General features: G+C 40.4%; 1 protein-coding gene across 3 annotated transcripts in view; it reads right to left on the bottom strand.

Moving 5' to 3' along the window:
• The window catches only part of GRIP1 (glutamate receptor interacting protein 1), a 609495-nt gene that overhangs the window by 157466 nt on the left and 427630 nt on the right, over positions 1–24399 (bottom strand). For 2 of the 3 annotated variants that reach the window (XM_016199615.2, XM_087814556.1), the window contains exon 1: positions 2426–2779. In XM_016199615.2, coding sequence (XP_016055101.2) covers positions 2426–2642 — 217 coding nt within the window. In that variant the 5' untranslated portion in view covers positions 2643–2779. Of the gene's footprint in view, positions 1–2425; positions 2780–24399 lie in introns of those variants that run through there. The other variant, XM_087814557.1, reaches the window with a different exon arrangement.

Raw genomic sequence — 24399 nt, 5'->3', positions numbered from 1 at the left:
AAAGGTAGACATGGTAGGTGACTGGTTAAGATCTGCCTTTGTTTTAGGTGAAGTCTCAGCCAAAGATCAGGGAAGACTCCCTTCCTCTTGTCAGAACAAGAATAGGTACTTGCAAGAGGACAGTAAGGGTTCAGAACTCCAAGTGTCAGAAGTCAGTTAGGAAGCATCCAAGAAGTTCCCTGATTTTCTCAAGATAATAGAAAGTTCACAGACAATAGTAAGGTGATTACCAGAGGAAAAGGGGAGTAGGGGGAAGTAAAAGAGGGTAAAGGGGGGATAAATGGTGATGGAAGGAGACTTGACTTGGGGTGGTGAACACACAATACAATATACAGATGATGTATATAGAATCGTACACCTGAAACTTATATATTTTTATTAACTGATGTCACCCCAATAAATTCAATTAAAAAGGAAAAAACACACAGAGAAGATCTAGTGAAAATGTGACAAAACTGGGCACACATTCTCCCAGTTTTGATACATTTCTTTTTTTTAAAGAAAAGCCAGAAATCTCTAGTTTTTAATATAACATCTCCCAAATTTTAAATATTGGATATTCATTCAAAAAATTTAAAAATATAATGTAGGTCAAATAAAAAAAGAAAACGGTAAATAATAACCAGCTACTAACTACTATGTTTTCTTAGCCCTCTGGTGGGTGAGGTCTTTTTTCTTGGCCTGTTCTAAATAACTAAGAAGATTTTGAAGACCTTTGACCCTCCTGGACACCAGCTTATGAGAGAAAAAGGTGTGTGTCCATGTTCAAACTCCAGAAAAATAACCCATGACTCCTAAAAAACAAGCTCATGATTGCAGTGATGTTTAAATTGTCATAAGGAGGAAAAAGGGGGAAATTCTATAATGAAGAATCACTTAAGTGTCATGAACTAAGGATTAGGATGAACAACTTCTGTGCAGCTAACATGGACTTTTAAAAATTACTCAGTGACTTTAAGAAAAAGTCTGGCCCTCAGGCACGTGTTTTAATTTAGTAAATAACATTAGAGAGCCCATGAAAGGAAAACATGAGATGGTCAGTGCTTTTGTTTCGTACCATATGAAGTGTTAAGGACAGTGGGGATTCTCTTTACTCATCCCAACAGAGTGCTGAGTACCAGCTAATGCCGAGAAGACAAGAAGGAATCGACGGATCACTGACATTCTTGAACTTCAACCTTTGGGCACTTCCTTAATGCTGACCAGGAGAAAGCAGCGAACACAGCCCATGGCTGACTGCAGTGGTTTTTCTAAATGTGAGCTGCACTAAGATTGACATTTTCTAGGAAGAAATCGAAGAAATCTTAGGACTGGGGGATGCCATCTAATTACTGGATTTAAATTACTTTAGAATATTCAAAGCACACAAACAAGGATGGAGAATGCACTCACAATATGCCCCTTTATAAGCGATGTACTTTCGTAATGAGCCTAAGCCTTCAAAATAAGAATAAAAATAACCACATGTGGTTCTTATACAAATAAATAATCATCATGAGCAGGGCTGCTCAGAAAGAACTCATCTTGCTCTTCATTCAAATGGAAAATTCCCCTTTTCACTGACAGATTGGCCAAACCATTCAATTTAATGTCGAGAGCACTGCATTGTTTCTCCTGAATTGCTAAACCTTCTAGACTCTAAAATCCTGTAGCTAAGTTTAGCTGTACTCAACTTACTTGTATCAAATATGTAAAGACATTATTTTTGATAAATATATAAATGTATTAATGCTTTTAACCCTTCCCTTACATACAGTTGCCTCCATAAGGGGTTTTCCATGAAATACTTAGTTCAGACAAAGTTTAAATCCTATTTTGAACATCCTTCCTCCTTTAATTTTAGAACTTTATATCATTCTCAAAGTCAAAGCTTTAAAATATTGAAGTTCTGGGGTAAAGACATTTAAAGATATCTCTTGAAAATGTTCTGTTGAAAACAACAGGTATCACTTAGAGTATTACAAGAATCCTCATCGCAGCTTCCTAAGGAAACAAAGTTCAGAATTTTACAAGAGTTGTCCCATGGAAGCAAGCCCAGGGTCAAGGATCTAGGAAGAAAGGAATAGCTTTTATTCGGGACATACATGATCTACCACAGCAGTTTTGTTATGTCTCAGTCTTAAAGAAATAGATGCTTCTGTGAAAGTCATCCCCTGAAGACAGAGGTGAGAGCAGGTGAGTGAGCGAGTGCTGATACAAATTCACGTCATTTTCACAAAGAATTTGCGCACAAGATGAATTCTCACAAGTTTGCAAGCTTTTCCAAAGTCTAGCTTTCATGACGATTGTTTGAACAAGTTGTATAGAAGGCAGCCAATGGCGTACGGAACAGCATCATTTTTATTACCAAGGTGGGGTTATTTAGGATCACCGAGTAACAGGGTTCAAAATAAAACAGCTGAAAAATCCAACAATCTGGTCTAACCTGGGATGCTCTGTCTCCTCACAGCCAATGATCCATCAGGCGGCTTTGTCTGGCTGGCGGATTTAGTGTAGGGACTCTCATCTGCAAAGGTACAATGAAGGGTTTGGTTAATTTCCATCCAGTTTCTAAGGCAGTGAAGATGTTCAGTGGATTGCAGTCCTTCTGCCAGAGAGAGGTGGCATGGCATGGCATGGCATGGCATGGTACCGTGCGGCATGGTAGAAAGTCAGTAGGCCTCAGTCCTAACCTTGGCTGAGCTATGGGATAAGTTATTTAAAATGCTCTGAACACGGGTTTCCTCTCCTCTAAAAGAGGGATATACTTTCTCACCTACCTCATGGGTTGTCAGGATCAAGGCATAGCGCACATGAAGAAATAAAATGGTAAGGAGTATGCAAATAGAGTATGCAAATTATTTGCCTGTCAGCTACATTCATTGATAAATAAGTATCAGTGAGTTTCAGTAACAGGAAGACAAAGAGGGAATAAAATAGCTGGATGGGCACTAAGAATAATCAGGTAGAAGAACAAAGGAAATGAAAAGACATGTCACATTTCAGAGAAGCAGATGACCGGTCATTAGTACTGCAGGGAAAGAAAGACACACAGAGTTAGTGGGCTCTTGAAAGTGTGAAGTGGCTCCAGCGCCAAACGGAGGGAACAGGGACATTCAGAGTAAGACCAGAGAAGGGAGGTTGAAAACAGGAAAGGGGTGATGGTTTGGCAAAAGAAGAGGGATATTGCAATGAGCCGACTGGCCTTCATTTAGAAAGAGATGAAAATAATCTGAAGAACCATAAAAAAGCAATGGAAAGACAGAAGCTCAGTGTATCTGTGAGAGTCAGGCAAGAAGCTGGAGAGGTGACAAGATCTTAGAGGTGGTGGATTCATCAGATTCTAAGTAAAATAATACTGTTCAATCTAGAAAAGAATTTACTCTGGCTTGGAATATAGGAGTAATGATCTTGAATGGCATATATTAGGGTTAAAATACAAAGGAAGAATTCTTCTTAGTTTGCATTCAGACATTTGTGTAAAGTAAAAGAGCTGTCTGAGTAAAGATTAGCATGTATATGGCCCCAGTAAACATAATGTAAAATAATTATCGAGCATAGCTAGTCAAGCTAGATGACCCAGATGTTACTTCTGGACACACCATACAGTTGGTTTGTTGTTGTTATAATAGGAAATTGTTAAAGGATTTAAAAGAATCATATTGTGCTTGGCAAAAACTACTAAACGTAACAAGGATTTAATTCAGCAACAAGGCTCTGTCATCTGAAAACATTAATTCTCCCAACTAAGTGGTTTGTGTTTTAAAATTGAGGAACTCAATTTCTCTCTGGGATGTACTTCTGGTGGAAATGATTCACGATTTCTTCATAAAACTAACAAGGACTTTATAAGCAGTGACAAAAAGGAAAGATGAACACTGCTGCTGCAATTAACTTAAAAAATGGAAGTCACACTGCTTCATGTTTATATTTCATTTGTCACACAATTCTTTATATTCTTCCAACCATAAACTACCAACTTTCAGACACCAATACAATCAACAGCATCCCTTTTGCTTATGAAGCAGTATCCTAGGTCTCCGACTGTTCACTTTGCAAATGCAATTTTGATTATAATTACAAACCACAAAACAAAGGTAATCATCACACAACAAAAGTGTCTATTTGCCCCACCATTCCCACCCGAGTATCTGAGTGCTTTTATCACAGTGTTGATTTAATAACCAGGCAATATGCTTTACATATATTTAGCATCTACTAAAACCGATTACTATATGTTCAGATCTGGATTCTTTATACAGCCAATTAAAAATATATTTCCTTTAATTATTCCAAAACTTTGAAACAGTGTATTTATGGGTACAGAGCACTGAACCAGGGGATATAGATCATAACAACCAGTTTTAGGGACAGCATCTTGGAAGCCAAAAGGTTTTCTTCAGTTTTCAACTTGTTAAGAGTCCAGCCAATTAAAATATTGGGTTGGATCCAGTGTTGGATTTCCTAAAGGTGACGAGGAAATGTGCACTTGATCACATGTGCACAGGAGATGCTGAATTTTTTTGCACTTGATACTCTATTTTAAGAAGCCATTGTCTTTAGAAGTTTACCCAGTTTGCATTACAGAAGTAGTCAACCCTGGTAAAATTGTTTTCTCATTTACACTGTATTTTAAACTAGACCTGAGATAGTCTAGGTATGCACATCCTTAAAAGGTTGAAACTGAATTATAGATGGCTACCTGGCCAGCTTCTACATATCCATTCCCCAGCTCCCACCCTCATTCTCAGTATTCAGAGTCCCTTACTGAGATACACAAATGTAGACAATTAACTAGAAGCCAAAAGTTGTACTGGTCAAAGGATCAGACTGAAATAAGAAGTTCAATATTATCTAAACATAGCTTGCCAGCGTCAATCAGAGCGAAAGCAGTAATTCCCAGTGGAAGTGAGGCAGAATCTTGACAACATTTATCATGAGAGTAAAAGGAGACAATAGTAACAGAGCAGCATGGCACCATTTACTGCTTATTTTTAAAGAATTTTTTTGTAAGAATATATCTTCATTTTAAATCTCTAAGAGGCATTATGGGCCTTTTATAAAAAGCAACCCATCACAGAATGAACACATCAACTCTCATGATGTGATTTACTCAACATCAACTCTTGATTCAAACTTTGAAAACAGAAATGGAAGGAAGACACTGAATGATTAGTGGCAGATGGTCCCATAATGGGATTCTAAAGCATGAGAATGTCTGGGGTGTACTTTTAATCCTTGACCATAAAGTCATGGAGAGCTATGGAATCTCCTGTCAGGGTTTTTCATGCGGCCCTTCATGGAGATGTGCAGATACAGTGCTAGAATTTCTATAATATTTTTAAAAAAATTTTATATCTTTATTGATTTCAGAGAGAGGAAGGGAGAAAGAGGGAGAGAGGTAGAAACATCAATGATGAGAGAGTCATTGGTCGGCTGCCCCCGACTGGGGTTCAAGCCCGCAACCTGGGCATGTGCCCTGACCAGGAGCTAAACCCCGATCTCCTGGATCCTTGGTCGATGCTCAACTGCTGAGCCACGCTGAACCACACCCAGCCAGGCAGATATATCACTAGAATTTCATGATTATAAGGGATGATCTAGGTCACTCTTTCATTTTATAGTTACAACTTGAGGCCCAGAGCTGTCAATCTATAGAAGGACATATATAGAGTACATCTAGATTGCGTTTCTTTTCTTTTTATTCCCATGCTCTTTCCTCTGTGTATTTCCTCTTGGACAGGCAGTGAGACTTGCTAGGTAATCAGGTGCACATTTCTGCGTCACACAGGTAAGCGAACAGACACAGTGCCCCAGCAGGGACCTTGCATGATGTAAGTTAATTCCAATGAAGCCTATGAAAACGAGCAATCATAGCCATGTGTGTATATAAACCTCATGCCCCTCTCCTCCAAATATTTGCTTGTCTAAAATGAAGTACACATAAATTGTACTACAGAACCAATTTATACTTTTCATCTCACTTCTTTGCAGACAAAAATTTTAAATAAATGCTAATACAATTCACTGTTTCATAATGAGGGCCTCAAAGGTTCACTGAATATAAGATCTGTGTTAATTCTTCTTTCTCAGGGAGACATTAACTAGACTTTCAGGTTCCATCTAATCACATAAATGAATTAAAAAATCAGCCAAACAATAAGGAAAGGAGTCAATCAGTAGGTAATATCTCTAGAACAGTGCCTGACTCATAGTATGCATCCATGAAATGTTTGCTGATAGATGAATGAATTGCAAATAAAGCATTTATTGTAAATAAGCAACCTGAAATAAGTCAAACATTTGTTATGAGCTTTCTTCCCTCCTGCCTCTGATTTTCCCCCTAGTTTTATAGCCTATTACATTTAAAGTCATGGCATCACCCAACAGCTATTGAATATTGACTTATGGCATGTTAAAAATCTGTGACTCTTTATAAAATGGATATTAAAGTATTTCCTTTAATTTTCATTTAGACTACAGAAGGAGTTATTGAACAATCTTTAAAATAATGCCTTTAAGCAAAAGAATTCTGATTTTCATACCAGACTTCCAGCCTTGGCTTTGATGGTGGGTCATATTAATGAGGGATCCTTATTGAAATTCACTATAGGAGCAAAGTAGACTTTCAGCTGGGGAGCTAGTGCTCACTGAAGTGAATGTTGCAAGTAATCATTACGCGCATCTCAGGGTCTCAGAACTGTCAGCCTTTTCTAATGACATCTTAGCAGATAGATAATCACTGTCACACATAAAGGCCACCCACTGTCAAAAGGGCTGCATATTGGCCATAACAAGGAAGAGCATGGGTTCCCTTTCCAGGTCATCCTGTGAGGCGAGGGAAAATCCCCCCATTAAGTGAAAAATTGACATTGTGACAGAGGCACAGAAAGGGCTCAGTCAAGCATATACTTAAAATAGAGTGGAACAACGCAGGGCAGGGGGGACATCTGTCCCTGTCATTCCCTCCATTTTGGTCAATCTCCTCATGTGCCACAAACAGGAGGGGAAACACAGATCATTTGTTTGGATTACATATTCCAAGCGAAGCTGGGGTTACACACGTGGAAAGCAAACAGCAGGCGCCTAGGAAGCAGTGCTTCATTCTGCATCACAACCAGGGCCCCTGTCGGAGCTGAACCGCATCCTGCGGAATGGACTCAGCTCCCCTCAGGTCATAACCTCGGATGCCTGGCATCAGATCACTCCCACGTGTAATCAGGCTGGTTCTTGTCTCCCCATCTCCTGCCTCTTCCACTCCCAGGGTCCAGGCTTCCCAGACAAATTGGATATGACTGTGGTTTCAAGAATCTCTAGCTGTGTTCAGGGCTTTGTTGAAGGAAAAAATTTAATTTCCTTTGGCTGAGACTAATAAGCCTATGCTAAACAATTCCTAGCAACTAATTATGCAGAATTGAGGCACCTGCTAAGCTAGCAGATCCCGTAACTTCTTGATTAGGAAAAAAAATAAAAGGCACTTTGTGCAATTAAACATTAGGACCGTTTCTCAGCAGCGGGGAGACAGGCAGCTCAGGCCACAATGCTCACGCGCATCATTACGAACTCAGAAGAAAACTCTGTATTTCATGAATGAACCAAATGAAATCCACTGCAAAGGAAATAATCTGTCCCTTGAAGTCAATTACATTCCACGAATTTTAGTGCCTACTATGTGCAAACTAAGAATCAATTGGATAACAGACAATAACGCTCTAAGTAGAATGGTGATCGCGGAGTCCTTATTACTCCATAGGCTCAGACAAGAACATGTGCTTCATTAGCTGAGGGGAAATGAGCATGGGCTTGGGACGCTGCTGCAGGTGGGAAATGGGAGGCGAAAGGGAGCTTCACGGCAACAAATTTACCCAGGACTCTGCAATCAGAAAAATCAAGAAACAGGCCATTTTAATTTTCAGCTAACATGGAAGTTTTGTGTGGTGTGGGACCATAATCTTTTCAGTCCTCAGGGCCCGTGAACATTTCCTCTCAGCCCAGCAGGAGCATCGTGCATGTTGGCTCTTTCTTGCAGACGCTAGCCTCCAGTTCAGTTTGCTGCTTGGTGGTTTGATGGCACACTACAATTTAAGCCAGATTTCCTGAAGGATAGCTGTCAAAGTGTTTTGATAACAGGATGTATACAAGCATGTCTTTCTCTTCTTGTTAAAATAATGTATAACTACAATAATAGTGCCCTGCATAATTTAAAGAAATGCAAATTCAAAGATTTGGCCAAAGACTCCTCTTCAATCCCAAATAGTTCTTACCCCAGGTTAAAATAATGCTGTTTCTCTAGGGTCACACAAAAAGTGCACCCTCAATCTTTCCTAGGGTCAGAGGGTCTGGGTCCTACATAATCTCAGCTCTACGGCGCTGGCATATTGAGCCTATGACAGGTAGCTAATTACAACTGATCTCATTGGAATTAATTTCACCTCCTTCCCTAATGAGATAAAGTGGCCCACACAACTAGTTGTAAACTAGAGGGAGTGAGAATGATCTGAGCTTGATGGCAGGAGGCAGAGGCAGCTCCATTATAGTTTCTTTCCTATTAAGAGACAATTTCCCCCTCCAACGGTCTACTTTCCCTCTTCTCTTTTGTTATTTGTTTTGCATTTGCATACCATTAATGTCTATCCTGACTCTGCAGGGTTTCACAGTTTTATACTCTAGACACAGATGTGCTCTATATTCTTAAAGGGAACCAGGTCTTTTGCCTTTGAACATTGAAAAAGTCATCCAAACAGAGCATACATTCATTTTTAAATAAATGTGCAATGGTTTCTTCACAGTGATAGAATGCCCTCAAAATTATATTAATCACAATCACACAACCATTTTAGGGATTAAATATTACAGCTAAAGAAATGCCAACCACACAGCTCAGAAAGCTGAAGGCCTGTTCTTACAAGCCCGTTTTTCTCCCTCACTGGTCCATATCTAAGTTCTTATGACTCAAAATGTGGTCCATGGATGAGCCACTTGGGCATCACCTGGCAGCTTGTCAGAAATGTGGACTCTTAGGCCCCACCCAGACCTATGGGATCAGAGCCTACATTTAACAAAACCTCCAGGTGATTTGCATGGACATAAAAGTTTTGGATGCCCTGATCCAACTGATGTGACCAACAGCAATAGCACAAGTAGTGAGGATATACCTATCTTGATTGTCACCTGACTGACAGTGGCAGCCCACAAAGAAGCTGGCAGGGTAGCTTCAGAAGCATCCCATGCCTCAAATACTTTAAGCATCAAATTGTGTGTGAAATGATTTCTTCAAGTGGGAATGAAAATGTGTCAAAGTTATGGTGTTGGGTAAATTCCATCCCTTCTTGACCCACTTCAAATTTTTATCAGCCCTACAATGGCTGCTCCATGGGAACAACTGGATGCATCAAAGGTCAGATTTCCTGGAGCAGTTGATTGATCGCAATAATATCTGATTAGTCAATTTGCACTTCAGGGTGGAAAGAGGAAATAGTATTGAGTCACTACCCCCTAGCTAGTAGAGGACAACTTAGAATGAAAAGTCAGGTCCTACCTCGCGGGAAGGGCATGGGGGAAGACTCTTCCATGGTACTATCTCCTTAAACTCTTCAGACCCGAGGTCACTTCCTTGCATCTGCACAGTTCTCTTGGAATCAGGAAGGTCTTTAGCACAAAACCCGACCTATGATCTTCACACAGAGATAAATACACCGCTGTGGCCCCGAGCCTCTGGTCAACCTGTGGAAGTGGTCTGTGTAACAGTGCTTGGTGATGCCTGCAGGCCTTCTGGAAGAGTGGTCTCTCCAGCCAGGCCAATTTGTAAATCCTCTCTGAAATCAATGAGCATGAAATTGCCCATTTTCTGCCTCTGGCATTGCTATTGCTCATGTGCTTGAACTGCAGTGATAATTCCTATGCTTCTCCCTGATGTTGTTTCCAGTAAGGACTGATGAGCAACAATCCCAGCAGTCTCGGACTGGCTTCATCACCAAAGAGTCAAGATGTCTAGAGGGATGGATTTTATTACCATATCCAATCCCAATTTAAAACTTTAAAATCTTGCCCAGCCGGGCGTGGCTCAGTGGTTGAGCGTCGACCAAGGATCCAAGCGATCAGGGTTCCATTCCCGGTCAGGGGACATGCCCGGGTAGCGGGCTCGATCCCCAGTTGGGGGACGTGCAGGAGGCAGCCGATCAATGACTCTCTCATCATCGATGTTTCCATTTCTCTCTCTCTCCCTCTCCTTTCCTCTCTCTGAAATCAATAAAGATATATTTAAATAAAACTTTAAAATCTTGAATTCAGTGTAGCTTCTACATTTTCTAATAGAGAGAGGACTATATACTTGAAATCCTTGGCTTAGATATCAGATTATGCCCCCTGACATTCTCAGGATCTCAAGGCTATGAAATATGCATAGATTCAACAAGGTCTTAACATTAGCATAATACTCTGGTTAAAAATATGAATTACTTCAGGGTAGTGAGTATTTAATCCTTATTTAAAAAGGGCACCATTCTTCAGGAAAAAGTATGCACCTATGTGGGTATCAACAGGCTAGACCAGTGATTTTCAACCTTTGCATCTCATGGCGCACATAAATTAATTACTAAAATTCTCCAGCACACCAAAAAATGTATTATTTTTTTGCTGATCTGACAAAAAATAGGTATAATTTTGATTCATCCACATCAGAAGACTATTGTTGTGTTGGCTGTTGTCATTTTTTATTTGGCAATCTCAGGGAAAAGAGGTCAGTGCCCCTGACTAAATAGTCAAGTATTGCATGTTTTAAAAATTCTTGCTGCACACAGGGTTGAAAATCACTGGGCCAGACCACATCTAAGTATTCTCGGAGGATCATAAGAATCAATAATTTTATGTAATAGCAACTAGAGCTGAATGGTAGCATTAATAGAAATAAATAAGACATTTGGAGAAATTAAGGTTCTTCAGTTTTTAAAACCATGAATAACATGGAATTACAAAGTTATTGTGATACATATTGATCACAATTGAGATTGGAGTACATTTTGAGGGGAAAATTTAAAATAGACGTAGATTTCCTTGAAATAACTCATAAAACAAAATGTTGAAAATGTCTTCATTGTAAAGATTGAGAGGTTTTTTTTTGTTTTTTTGTTTTAAAGTTCTAATAACAATGGCCACAGCTTTAAAACTGGATTACTTGAACAACAATATCTCTTAAATAATTTCTTTTTTTTTTTTAATCATTGTTGGGACCTTTTTTTCTCTCTTTATTTCTAATGTAAGCTGTAGAGAAAAAGATGGCATTTTTGTAAAATCAGGGCTCTCCAAGAACTCCTCTTTTACAGTGATAATACTGTAAAGATGTCTCCATTTAGAAAATTTCAGTCTAGGGTAGCTAGAATGAAGTCAAGATTGATGGAAAAAATAAGAGAAAGCAAAATGCAACCAGGATAACTTTAAGAGGTCTGAATTTGATGGTGTGTGAGTGACCGCTGGATGTCATTAGAAAAAATAATGATCCACATATATCTGTGGGGAGGAACATCCGGGTCTCGGTTTGATTATGGAGAAAATGGCCTTTGAAGCCCTCACCTGTTGCTCTGACAGTGACAATGATGAAATCTTCTAATTTAGGCAACTTTCAGACATGGTTCAGTGGCTCAGTTAAAGTCCATTTCCCCTCTTTTTCTTTTTCCCTGTTAATCAAGTTTGTGTGAACTGAAACAAGTGTCAACTGCAGGCAAGTTAATTGATACAAATCAATGATCAGAGAGTCACTAATGCTGACAAATGTCTAAATGAAACTGAAAAACAAAAGTATTACCACCACTGTTCAGACTCGGTTTCCAATAAACAAGCTGAAAGTCTCTTTCTATTCTTAGCATCCTGGAGTAACAGAGAGGGGAAACTGAGCAATGTACATTTATAACCATGAGCAGCACTTTGGAGCTGGAAGAACAGGCTCTTTTCCTGAGGGTCATTGGTGGGACTGAGGCACAAGGACCACCTGCGACTGTCTGTCTACATGGGCCAAGACCTGCTGTGAGACTCCCAGTGCCCATTTCGTGTTGACATGTGTGGTGGCCTTAGAAACAATGCCCCAAAGGATGCTTCCAATATGCTGAGGAAAACTAAGCTTTTCAGGGAGTCTATTTTAATTAATAATCAAAACAGCGAAACTACAGATGAGACTTTGTGGTAACGGAGAAAACAGATGAAGCCAGAGGTTATCAGAGTGCAAAGCAGGTGGAAGGAAAGTGAGGTTCGGGTTGAAGCCCCTGGTTGTATATAAGAGACATAAATCATGGGAAGAAATATTAGGGGTTAATTGTAATCTTATACATCTTTAGATGCTTCTTTCATTATACATCAATGCCATTGTGATACCGTTGCAATAACCTGGTTATTATTTAACAGGAAAGGAGTAAAGTGAAGACTAGATAATACAGGCGTGCCATTTAGAGCTGTGCTAGAAAGCTGCAATTTAACACTCTCCAGCCTGTTCCCTGCTGACTGATGAGGGAAGGGAGTAGACAAAGGCAGTTTGGACATATGCCCAGTGAGGTCTGAGTGATATGGGAAGATGCTTACTTGCCAGTCACATCTGGAAGCAAGTCAGTGGCCAGAATAGGTGTGGCCACTGCAAGGGCGCAAAACCTGAATATTTAAATTCCTGGACAAGAGGAGCTCCTTCTTTTGGCTCTCTCGCTTGCTCGCCTGCTGTTTGCACCTGGCTCCTGTTGCAGGGGAAGCATTCCCCTTCCTCTGCTCGCGTGGCCCACGGCCAAGTGGGCTCCACACAATGGACTAACGGACTTTAACTAGCCTGACGCTCTGCCAGACCAGCTCCAACGTGGGACGGACACTCTGGACACTAGCCCTCCTTTTGGCTCTACTGGAACCCCAGCTGCACCTTTGTCAGGACCAGTTTAAGGGACACGGGGCTTCACAACCTGCGAAATATAATTCCACTCCAGTAAAAACCATTCATCTTCTCATGCAAGTCTTAGAAAACTCAGTTTCTAAAGATATCCTAAGAACACCACTCCCATGAGCAACAGAGAAGTTTGATTCTCTGGTAACAATTAGTTTCCTCTACAGGTAATCCAAAGAATTTCTTACAGACTCTTTCTTTACTTCCACATTAATATATGGTTTAATAAGTAGCTCAAGCATACTTGAGTCAACCAGAGACTTTTAAAAACATCAATAATACTAATAATACTATAACAATTATAGCAAATACTTACTGAGCACTCATTAAATGCCAGCATTAGTCTAAGCACTCTAGATATGTAATCTTACTTCTTCTCACAATAACTTAATAAAATTTAAAATAACAGGGAAAGATACATTCACTTTACAGAGGAGTCTGGTTTTAAGGGAGAACTTGCCACTGTGCATTCTGAAGAGTAGATTCCAAGGTGAATTTTAAATGGAACTGCTATTAGGCGATCGTGAAGACTAGAGCAGTGTGGGTGGGCTACCTGCCCAGCACTGTGCCAGCACCTCAGACACACATTATTAATCATCGCAACACGGTAACTGCACAGGTTCAATTATACTGCTTGAAATATGCAGATACAGAGGCTCATAGAGATAAAATGATGCTCCTAAATGTTTCCAAGAAGAAAAGTGCAGAAATGAAGCCTTCACGTCCATGTGTGTTCTTTACCGCCAGGGTATACTATTTATCAACATTTGATTCACATACTTTTGAAGCGTGTGTGTGTGTGTGTGTGTGTAAAGAGAGGCACTCCTTCACATAGTAGTCACTACTGGATCTCTTCTGGGTGACTATACATCACTGCTATAAGGACTTGAGGCTGCATTTGAAGATGTCCTGGAATTTCAGGTTAGAAAAGAAAATCTCTCTCCCAGTTTTCAGATCTCCCTTCTTTGTCATGAGTTCTTGGTTTAACTTATGATAGAAATTCAGGATTCCAGGTTTTTCTTGGCACATAAACAAATAATTGAAAGACTGCCTTTTAGCCAAGAAGCTCCAAGCATTTCAGGAGATGAAATTTGGCTGAATTTATCTCTCTAACTCCTGCACTCTATGCCAGCCATTCTCTACTGATAGGGCATTTATGAACTGGCTCCCACAAGTGGTTTATCATCTTAAAACGAGTAAATAGTGGGACACACTCTCTTTTCTCTTTTGGTATTCCAGACAACACGTTCATAGCCTGCTGCTTACAATATTTCAAACCTTTCATTAGCGTCGTGCAGCTGGAGGGAGAATATAAATCTTGGGCCAGGCGACATCTAGGAATGCAATGAAGAAATTGGTGGTATGACTTTTGCGGTTGGCAGAAGAGATCACTGAGTCTGTCCTGCCTCTCCCTCTGGCTCTCTGAGCCCATGTCTACAAAGAGCCAGGCTCCAGAGTCGGGGGGCTGCAACCCTAGTTCTCATGCTCAGCAGAGCCTCTGTGCAGCAGGGTCTGGGGAGACAGGCGTGGGCTTTGTGCTGGACTTAAGAGTTTCACAGGGAGCTTTTGGAACCCAGGTAATTAACACACCCATTAGCCATTCTCTCCAACACTGTCACCTCTTCTGGCCTCGGCTTATATCAGGACCTGTCTCTGAACTCATTTTTTACAAATAGTTTTGAAAATTCCCAGATTTTACCCAATTGCTAAGTGTGAGCCAATCTCCATATATACCATTTCAGAGCCCAAACCTTGCCACGAGGGTGGGAGGTGAGAATCACATGTGCATCCCTCGGGAATGACATATTTCATACATATGCCTTGAGTTGTCACATATTCTGCCTTATTAATTCATTGCTAGGTCAAGCAATAGCAGATGACTGCTTATCAAACAGATGACATATGTTTTTATGCATGATTCGAGCGGGATTTATCACGGCTGTCAGAATCCAGGGAGTCCGTGATTATCGCTATTTAAAGCTGTACTCTGGATACTCTGGTTTACAGTGAGAGGCAGGGACCACACAAACGAAGCATTACAAGGGTGTTAGACCAGAAGTGATTTTTTTTATGGAAAACACTAAGCCCATTTTTAAAGCACTAAATTTTACTGTCATGTAGCTTTTAGAGTTCATCCTGCTCTACCACTTACTAGCTGTGTGACCTTGGACAAGTTATGTCTTCTACCTGAGCTTCGGCTTTCTCACCGATAAAATGGAATAGCACCTACGTCAGGATGGCTGTGAGGGTTGAACACAACAGTGTAAATGAAGCATTGGGACCGTCAAGAAGCTCTGACGTCAAGAGGTGGTGGTTCTATCCCTTTATCTGGTGGATGAAGAAGCTGGAAGGAGGGCTGACAGACAAGGGCCAGCAGGGACCCCACAGTGACAGCTACACGTTTCCAGGATGGCACTTACGAAACTACCCTGTCATCACCGGTCTGCTTATCTCCATGGGATGAATCCCTTTGAGAGAAGATTTACTTTTACAGTCAGAGATAGTATTTTCCCCATTTTTACAGATGAGAAGACTGAGTCTCGGGGGAGATAAAAGTCTGTCTAAGACTGAGCAGCAAGCAAGTGGCAGAGACGAGATTCTAACCCCGATTCTGACACCGAGGACCGTTCTTTCCCAGTACCGCCCCGCTGCCTCAATAAAGAGTTTGCACAACAGAACAACCCTTCGTGGAAGCGAAGTCTGTTGTCTGACCATTGGAAAGCAATCTGAGTGTCGCCTAAACCCGTCTCCCACTTTCTATCGTAATAAATAAGCAGAGGCTTGACACACGTTTTTTCAAGGCTATAGGCTACCATTTGCTGAGCTATTAGTCAGAGAAATTCATTGATATTAAATGGTCTATTATGACTCGATTTGTCAGTGGCAAAAGAAAAATTAAAACCCAGGTACCTAGATTTAATAGTCCAAAGATTATCAAGTTATCTTCATTTGCTTCTGAGACAAATTATTCAGACATATAATTTCCTCACAAATTATTTGCTTGTCTAACTCTCCTTGGGTTATGTCTTCTTCATCAGCTTTACCACTTTTCCCCATAAATCTTGCCTGAACAAAGATTCAGCTTTTATAGTTAATTAGGATGAACAAGGAAAGTGCAATTCAACTCCACAAAATGTGAAGGCTTAATTTTAAATGATTTTGTAGCATTATACTCAATAGGACTCTTCCAATTTTCCAATTAACAGTTTACTGACACTTACAAACACCTCGCATATAAGGCACCTTTTCCTTCCATCACTGTTTGCTAGTTTCATTAGTGAATTTTGGGTCTGCTTTTGGGACACTTCAATCATGAAACTAACCGTATAAGACTATTGGATTCTATTAGCCGTAGTACCTTAGAGGAGTTTCACTTATGATAACTGAAAGTTTCTCAGATTCGCTCTCATCTGCCATGTAGTTTGCCTTAAGGTATTTTAAAATCACATCACCAAAGCTTCAGAAGGGTATCCTAAGCATTTAACTCCAAGTCACAGTATATTTTAAAACAGACTTTTATGAAATTTAATATAGACTGAGTGACAGGCAACTCACTCAGTATTTTTCAATATACACGTTGTTTAAAATTTCTAGATAGGTGTCTATCAATGCCTTATGAGACAATCAGAAAGGTATATACCACAAGTAATATACATACACACATATATATCTTATAGTTGTAGTCCCATACATATGTATCTATTTATGAGTACTTTTAGGAAAAGTACACATATGGACAGAGGAACTCCAAGGACCCCTTTACCCTAAGACATCTCTTCTCTCCTATCCTGCAGGGAAAATGCAATGGGCGGAAGCTGGGGACCACCACCTCTATCCCAGTGACTTCTTAGTGAGCCCTGCAGTAGAATGACCAAGAGCTTAGGGCTCCTGGCAAGAACCATGATGGCACAGAGCTTCTGTAATAATCTAGAAACTTCAACTTTTAGAAAATATTTGCAAATTTGTGCATTCATTTATATAGTTCATAAACTTTGGAATTCCACATTTAGGATTGCCGCATTCTGTCAAAGATGCTTTAAGAGAAGTTGCAATTTAGCTTGGAGACAGCCTACAGATTGTAATGCCTGTAGAAGGACAGAACGGCTCTGGGAGAAATTTGTTCACCTCAGGGGTGGAAAGCGAATGATTTGAGCACAGCACAGCAGACGCCGAGCTGAACATGATTACCGCTTGACAAGTGCTGTCTACGTATCCGCCGCATAAAGAAGTAGCTTAGAAATGTGATGTGTGCGTCGCAGACCTATTGAACAGTCTGGGTACTGATGTGAAGTGTAGCTTGCCTTCACATTTCTCCACTGTGGCATAACTGCAGCCTTTATTGACTTCTATTTTGTTTAAGACAAGCTTAACAAAACACTTGATATTTATTGTGCTGGAAAGAGTAAACAACACATAATGGTTATTCTGGGTACCATAAAGCTGAGATATTTGCTTCTTTGACAATTAGGGATGTATTGCCTGATATAAGTAAAAGCATTTGTGCATTATCTGAAAAGTGTCAAATTTATGTAAACAGAGGCCATAAAACTGAAATATGTATGCATCACTAGTGCTACTCCTGTCAGCATCTTCCCTCTGGGAAACGATTTCAGGGGATACTCTCTCTATTCCAATTATAAGAGATTTTAGCTTAAAATCTATTAGGTCAAAAAATTCTGTGTTAAACCAAGTAGAAAGCTTTGCCACCTTTGTTAAATATCTACTAACTTAATTGAAATATGTTACATTTGGTGGAGATATACCAGAAAGCCTCAAGCAACTTGTGTAATTAGACCACCTTTTCTCATTTCCTTTCATCTTCTTTTCTTTAGACTCCAGAACTTCTTCTTGCCTCAGATTTGTGTGTGGCTGAGATGCAGTATAGTGTAAAGGCTGAATTCCCATCCTTTGAACTCTTGGAACCATCTGAGGGTGAGCTATTCAGTGAGCGATGTCTATCAAACTGAAGTAAATATAAAGGAGACAGACACTGACCACTTGTTTTTTTTCTGTCATCAGCAAAGATAAGCCAGTTGGAAAGAGGTGAGAAAAGGAGATTCTTGATTTTTTTTCCCTGGAACTTTTCTTCTTAAGGTTTATAGTGACAGAGTGCATGTGTATGCTATCCTTAAATATTACACTCCCGCAAGGCCCTACCATTGCTCAGCTGATACGACTGCAAACAATTTGAACATAAGGATGTGGGCTCTTTTGTCGAGAGTTAGCATGGTAATGTGGAAAGTGTGCAGGCTTTATATTCATAAAATGTTTGAACCTGGTTTCTCTGTTTACTTTGGGCAAGTTACAGAAATCCTCTAAGCCTTGATTTTCTCATCTCATGAACAGGAATAACAATATCTATTTTTCAAACTTGTGAGAATTAATTGGGAAAAAGCGTGTAAAGAGCCTGGTTAGGCCTAGCACAGGCTCAGTAGTACTAGCCTCCTCATGCTACTCTGGCCAGGTGTGATTTCATGCAACTCTTGGGCCTCTGATACACATTAATTAATCATATTTAATAGAAATAAAAATAATGCAATGGAGATTTTTAAAAGGGTAGAATTTGTCTTTTTTCATTTGTTTTCATTTTATTATGAGGGAAAGACAGGATCCACACAACAGAGAACAAAAACTGCTGTTTCCACATAACTGAATTAATTAGAGATGAGTTCTGAGAGGGCTAAACATGAGTCCTTAAAAGCGTAGTTAATCCCCCAAATACACATGAAAGCTATTAAGTATAAAACATATCTTTAAACTATAATAGAGAAAATCTTCCCAGAGGCATAACTTAGTCCCCTCAACTAGACACATAAGGTGGGCAAATGCCTGTTCCTTTATAGCACTAGGATCTCATTTATGAAATTACCACCTTTATAGCACCCTGGTGGCCTGGAACTAATGCTCCTTATAAAAGTTTAAGTTAGAAAGAGGGAGATGACTTGCTCACCTGATGCTCTTGTGCATAAGTATCGCTAATTGCACAAATCTGGTTTGAATTTGTCCCATTAAGTATCTCCAGTGACATCGTCTTGTACACAGCCCAGTGCTGAGATGCACACTCTGTCTTCACGTAAGAAAGCTTCCTACAAGCTACAGTTAGGTTCAGAATTTTAATTAAATAAATTGAGACACCATTCAATCACAAGGCAGCCACATCTTTTAAATACTGATCATACACTATTCCCTTTGCTTTACATGGTAAATGACAAAGGGCAGGCCAGTAGCATTACCCAGTTTGGCAACAACTATGAAAAAGAACTTTTTAATTTCGCTCTATAAAATTTTATTTTAAAAAGTGAAGTATGGCAAAAGGTGAGCGCTCTTGGGTATTGTAAGTCATCTCCGAGCTGGGAAGAGAGATCTGTTGGAAGGCTGCCCAGGGCACGCCAATTTGTTCTCTGTTCCTGAATCACTATTAGGGTGCAATTCCTTTTCACTGGATTTAGGTTTACTCTGGGCAAGCCTTGAAAATATGCTTCCACATCCTGGAGCTGAAAACTACAGAAACAGCGCACACGTAAAATGCAGGACAGGCAGCCCCCGCGGCTGGCCAGACGGCGCCCTAGGAATCATGTCTTCAGACACACCACCTTTAATACTACTTTAAAATTTCCCCTTATCTCTTTATTCCAGACATTTTGGCAGTGTTGCGGGAGTCAACCTCTCAGCCCCCTTGGCTCTGGATACGTCGGATGGTCCTGCTTCCCACCTGCCTGCCCAACCGCACCGTCTCGGCCTCCGCTGGTGCCACCCTCCACCGGCCCTCCCTCTCAGGCCTGTAATGCATCCCTCCTCTTATCTATATCCCCTCATCTCATTCACTTCCATGCCTTTAAATGCTAATGACTCCCCGTATTTGTATCTGTAGCCATGACCTCTCCCTCAGCTTTAGACTCAGGATCTACAGCTGTTTATTGGGCATCTGTGCGTGAATATCAAAAAGGCATTTCAATGTTAACATGTCCAAAATAGAATGACTGATTCCTCCATAACCTCAACCCCATGGCATCCCCATCCAACCAGTTATTCAGGCCCAAAACCTCAGAGTTATCTTGCCTTTACATTCTACCTTGAATCAGTAAGCTAGTTTTGCTGGCTTGCCCTTCAAATACGTCCCCAATCTACTCACTTCTCCACCTACAGAACCACCACCCTGATCTAAGTCACCATCACCTTCTTGCACTACTGAAATATGCCCACCTACTGCCCATGTGACTGCCAAAGTTATATTCTAAAGCAAAACAAATAAGTATCACATTACTCTTTGGCTTCAAGTTCAACCCAGGCTTCCGATTATACTCAGAGTAGCATCCAGACCGCCGACCGTGGTGTCAGGTGCAGTTTGGCTCCGACCCATCTTCCTCCCCTTGGCGTGGATCTTTTCCTCCATTCACTCCACACCTGTCTTCCTTCTGTTCCTTCACCATGTGACGGTCACGCTCACCTTACAGCTTTTATTCTTGCTATTCCTTCCACCTGGGACATTATTCCGCAGGTCTTTGCACAACCAACCTCTTCTTATTATTCTGATCCTGCTAAAATGTCATCTCTTCATCCCTGAGCATCCTTTCCCAATTTGGCCCTCTCTTCCCAAGTCACTCTCTAGCCATTAATTTACTTAATTTCCTTTCTACTCCCTAAAACTACTGGAAATGTCTATACGTGTACTTGCCTAGTGTCTGTCTCTCCCACTAGGGCTCCGTAAGAGCAGGGGCCTGGCATGTATTGCCTATCTGTCTTAGCCTACAGTGGATATTCAATAACTATTTGGTGAATGAATATTTTGAATGCGTTCCTGACCAACACATATATGTAACGGTGTACAGACATACCATATAATCAAGTCAAACATAACAACTTAAACCCCTTATGATAATTTAAAATAATGAAATCATGCTGCTGGTCACAGAGTTCAAGGACCTGGAAGGGCCTTAGAAAGTGTAGTGCAATCTCTCAGAGAGGGGCAGGGAGCCACTAATGGTTCACAATGTGAGAGAGGCAGAGTCAGGTCTGGTCAGGTCCCCACCACGGCGTCAACTACCTCTGGCTGCTCCTTGTTACACATTACACATGGGCGACTGTGTGGTGCTCATTGACTACACAAAGAAATAGAAATTCAGCACAAACTGCACACTCAGTATGCATAGCAAGTAAAAACATAATCTTATATCATAAATTTGATTTATCCTCAGTGCATATGCTAGTGTTCAGAATATATGGCAACCTTTTAATTAACAGTATACTTGCAATGGAATTTAGAACATCTTTTCAGGTACCATAAATGACACATATCTCTTAAAAATATGACTAGAAAAGTTTTAACTGAAACTTACAGTTTCTCTCCACAAATGTCCATAAACATCACTTCCAAATACCTGCATCGCTGCATCTCATTATCTGGGTGGCTTCAGTTAAGAGACATAAGGAGGTAACACAGCCCTCTTGAGTAGCCAGGGATTTCCTGGAAGTTGAGAGAGCCTAGGCTACTTTAAATTTTTGAGAAGACAATTGGCATTTAACAAAATAAAGACATTGAAATAGGGTTAGCAAAATTATATTTTTAATATTTACATTGAACAAATCAACTTATTAACCCCCAAAAGACTGCCTTATATTTATAGGATTTACAAAAAGGTCTATTCTTTGTGCACTAGAGGTTTCTGATCTGCAGAAACACATGTAGTAAAACTGTATGAGGAGCACCTTCTTCTTGCAACGCTATCTGTGAATCTCTGGGGCACGGGCATGGAAATGATGGTAAAAGTCTAAGTATGAGGCTCTCTATGCAGGTGGGACTGGCCGGGTACCCTCCCAGCACCCAGACAGGCCTCGCACATCTATCTGATGTGCTTTGCTTCCTGCCTCTCCAGCTGAGCAAGTGGTGTGGGGAGGGGATGGTCGGGAGGGGAGAGACACTGGCCTCAAAAGGCAGCAGAAACAGAGCTTACAAAAACGGAGGGAGGGACAGAACCTTTCTAGCCTCAGAACTTGAAAACCAACCAACCAAACAAGTTAAACTAACTCATGTATCTCTCTTCATCTCTCTCAACCCACTGCTGCTCTGATTCTTGGGGAGAAATGAGTAGCTCTTTCGGATTTACAGTTACTGTGGCTGAATCCCCAACAATCCTCTGCTCTGGACATGGCCAAATTCTGCCATGCACATTCCAGGCATAGCTCGAAATGAAAGCAAAATACCCATTTACTAGAAGAAATCCCAAAAGGCCTTATTGCAGTTGCGGGTGTGTGTTCTGAAGGGTAAGGTAACTCAGGAGAAAGGAAGCTGAGCTCATTTATTTCCTCAAGAGCTAGGGAGCAATTTGAAGCAATAGATGTGTGTGTGTGTGTGTGTGTGTGTGTGAGTGATGGATAGCCTGAGGTCCCTTTCATTTTCAGAAAATCAGCTCTCCAGTGGGAATGAGAAATAACTCAGCCTTAATTATCCAAAGAGACCCCATCTCAGGTCTGCCTCTTTCCCCCACATAGTCAAAGGGAAAAAAAAGAGATGCTTGTGAACTACTGCATTGGTGGTCCTACTCATCTTTTTAAAGTGACATTATCCATCTAGTAAGTTTTAGTTCTTAATTGTTCTTACAAGGAAGATGTTTAATCGAAGCTAATGATATCAGGGTACTTGAATTACAGCAGGAATTAATTTAGCATCATGAATGCTTCATCACATTTCCTTTTTATTTCTGTCAATATTAATTATATCATTTCTCCAAAATAGTGGAAGTCATAGGGATGACCCGGATATCCCACTTTTCTACCCACAGTGAGCATATTCCAAGAGTCGGACAGGCCGCAGAAGGACTGGTTTTGGTTAAAGATCAGTTTCTACGATTTGCCAAAATCTGGGATATTCATATGCACTTGATTTTAACACACCATAACCAAACCCCAGTAGAAAAAATGGGCCTGTATTAGTAATAGAAAGTCACAGAAAAGGAAGTACCAGTGACTCTTAAAAGTAAAACAGATGTTCAAACTTACTCCTAAAAAACAAATTAAAGCCATAAGAAATAGCTTTCATTTTTTTTACTTCTCAAATTAGTAAAATCCTCCAAGTTGGATAACACGCATGTCAGCGAGGCTGTGGGGAAGCAGGTACTGTCAGACATTGTCGGTGGGGATACAACCTTCAAAAAGGGCAATTTGGCGATATCAGAAGAGACTGCCCCCAAAAGACAAGCACCACCATCATCTATAGTAAAATACAAAAACCGAGATGCTCAGTAGCTATCACATATCATCTTGGCAAGATGAATAAAGGGTCTATTTATTTTATTTCTTTACAGGTTTCTAATATTGAAAGTTAAAACTCATTACTCTAAAAATGTGATGTTCTAGCAGATATGAACATCATATTAAAATACTCAGATAAAAATATAAAGGGCATTTTCTCCCAGTATATTCTTGTTGCAGTTATTTTAGGTCTTGCCTGGATAATTAAAAATGAAAAAGAGCCCAAGGTTTCAACATCAAGATACAAGACAAAATAAGATAAAAGTAAAATGTACATGTCAAATTCAAAGGGAACAGGGAAACACTTTGGGAGCCGCAGAGCAAGCAGGGCTACAACAGGAACTACATTTCTGTCTCAGAAGGCAACCAAAAACTTACACAAAGCAATTTTAGATGGACACATAATGTTCACAATTCACAGTTTTAAAATGGCACATGGAGAGCCAGGTACTCAGTGACAGGGCCTCAGGGGCCAGTGTACAGCAGGAAAAGGTGGACCTAAGTAGAAAGAGTCATTATGGGTGGTTTCCCTTGGTCTCTCTGAATCAACAAGAGACGTTAAGGAATTGCTGCTTTATTCCCGGTGGCATCTTTGACAAAAATAGCTCACAGTATTGGTAATCTAGCTCCATTTCAAGAACAGATCAGTGAGCTTCTAGCATTGGCCATGCGTCGGGTAAAAGAAAAGAGAGCAATGTGCGAACGCTGTAGGTGAAATCAATGAAGACTATAAAATGGCCAGGACATTAACCTTTTTCATTTTTATGCCTCATACAAGAAAACCAAAAGGAGAAAGAAAAAAAGATTTAAGGGTAACGATGAAGTAACAGCCTCCTCCGAATGGTTACAAAAGGCGGGTGGCCGGGTGTTGTCCATCTAAACTTATGCCCCAGTGAAAGAGCAAACATCTGAAGAGGATTCTCTATGGCAGAAGATAAAGAAGAGATTTTAAAAATACCGGTTGACCACGACATGGTTTTGATGGTTAAAGGGGGAGTAAAAGTAATTGATTTGGGAGAGGTTGAAATTACTGCCTCTTACAAACCTCTAATAGAAACAACTCTTATTTAGAAAGCACATGACAATTTCAGTGCAGCCTCACATCCATGCTTTCATTTGATGAGCGGAGAGCATCCTCCCTGTAATGCAGATAACTCAGAGACCAAAGCTCAGGGGCATTAAACTACCTGCTGGCTGAGCAGGTAGAAAGGACTGAAGCAGAGATTCAAACCTAGATCGTGACTCCAAAGACTCTGCGCTCT

The sequence above is a fragment of the Miniopterus natalensis genome, chromosome 2 (genome assembly GCF_054644295.1).
Source record: "Miniopterus natalensis isolate mMinNat1 chromosome 2, mMinNat1.hap1, whole genome shotgun sequence".
NCBI lineage: Eukaryota > Metazoa > Chordata > Mammalia > Chiroptera > Miniopteridae > Miniopterus > Miniopterus natalensis.
Note: the sequence above shows the minus strand (reverse complement) of the source record. Positions and strands in the feature narration are given on the sequence as shown.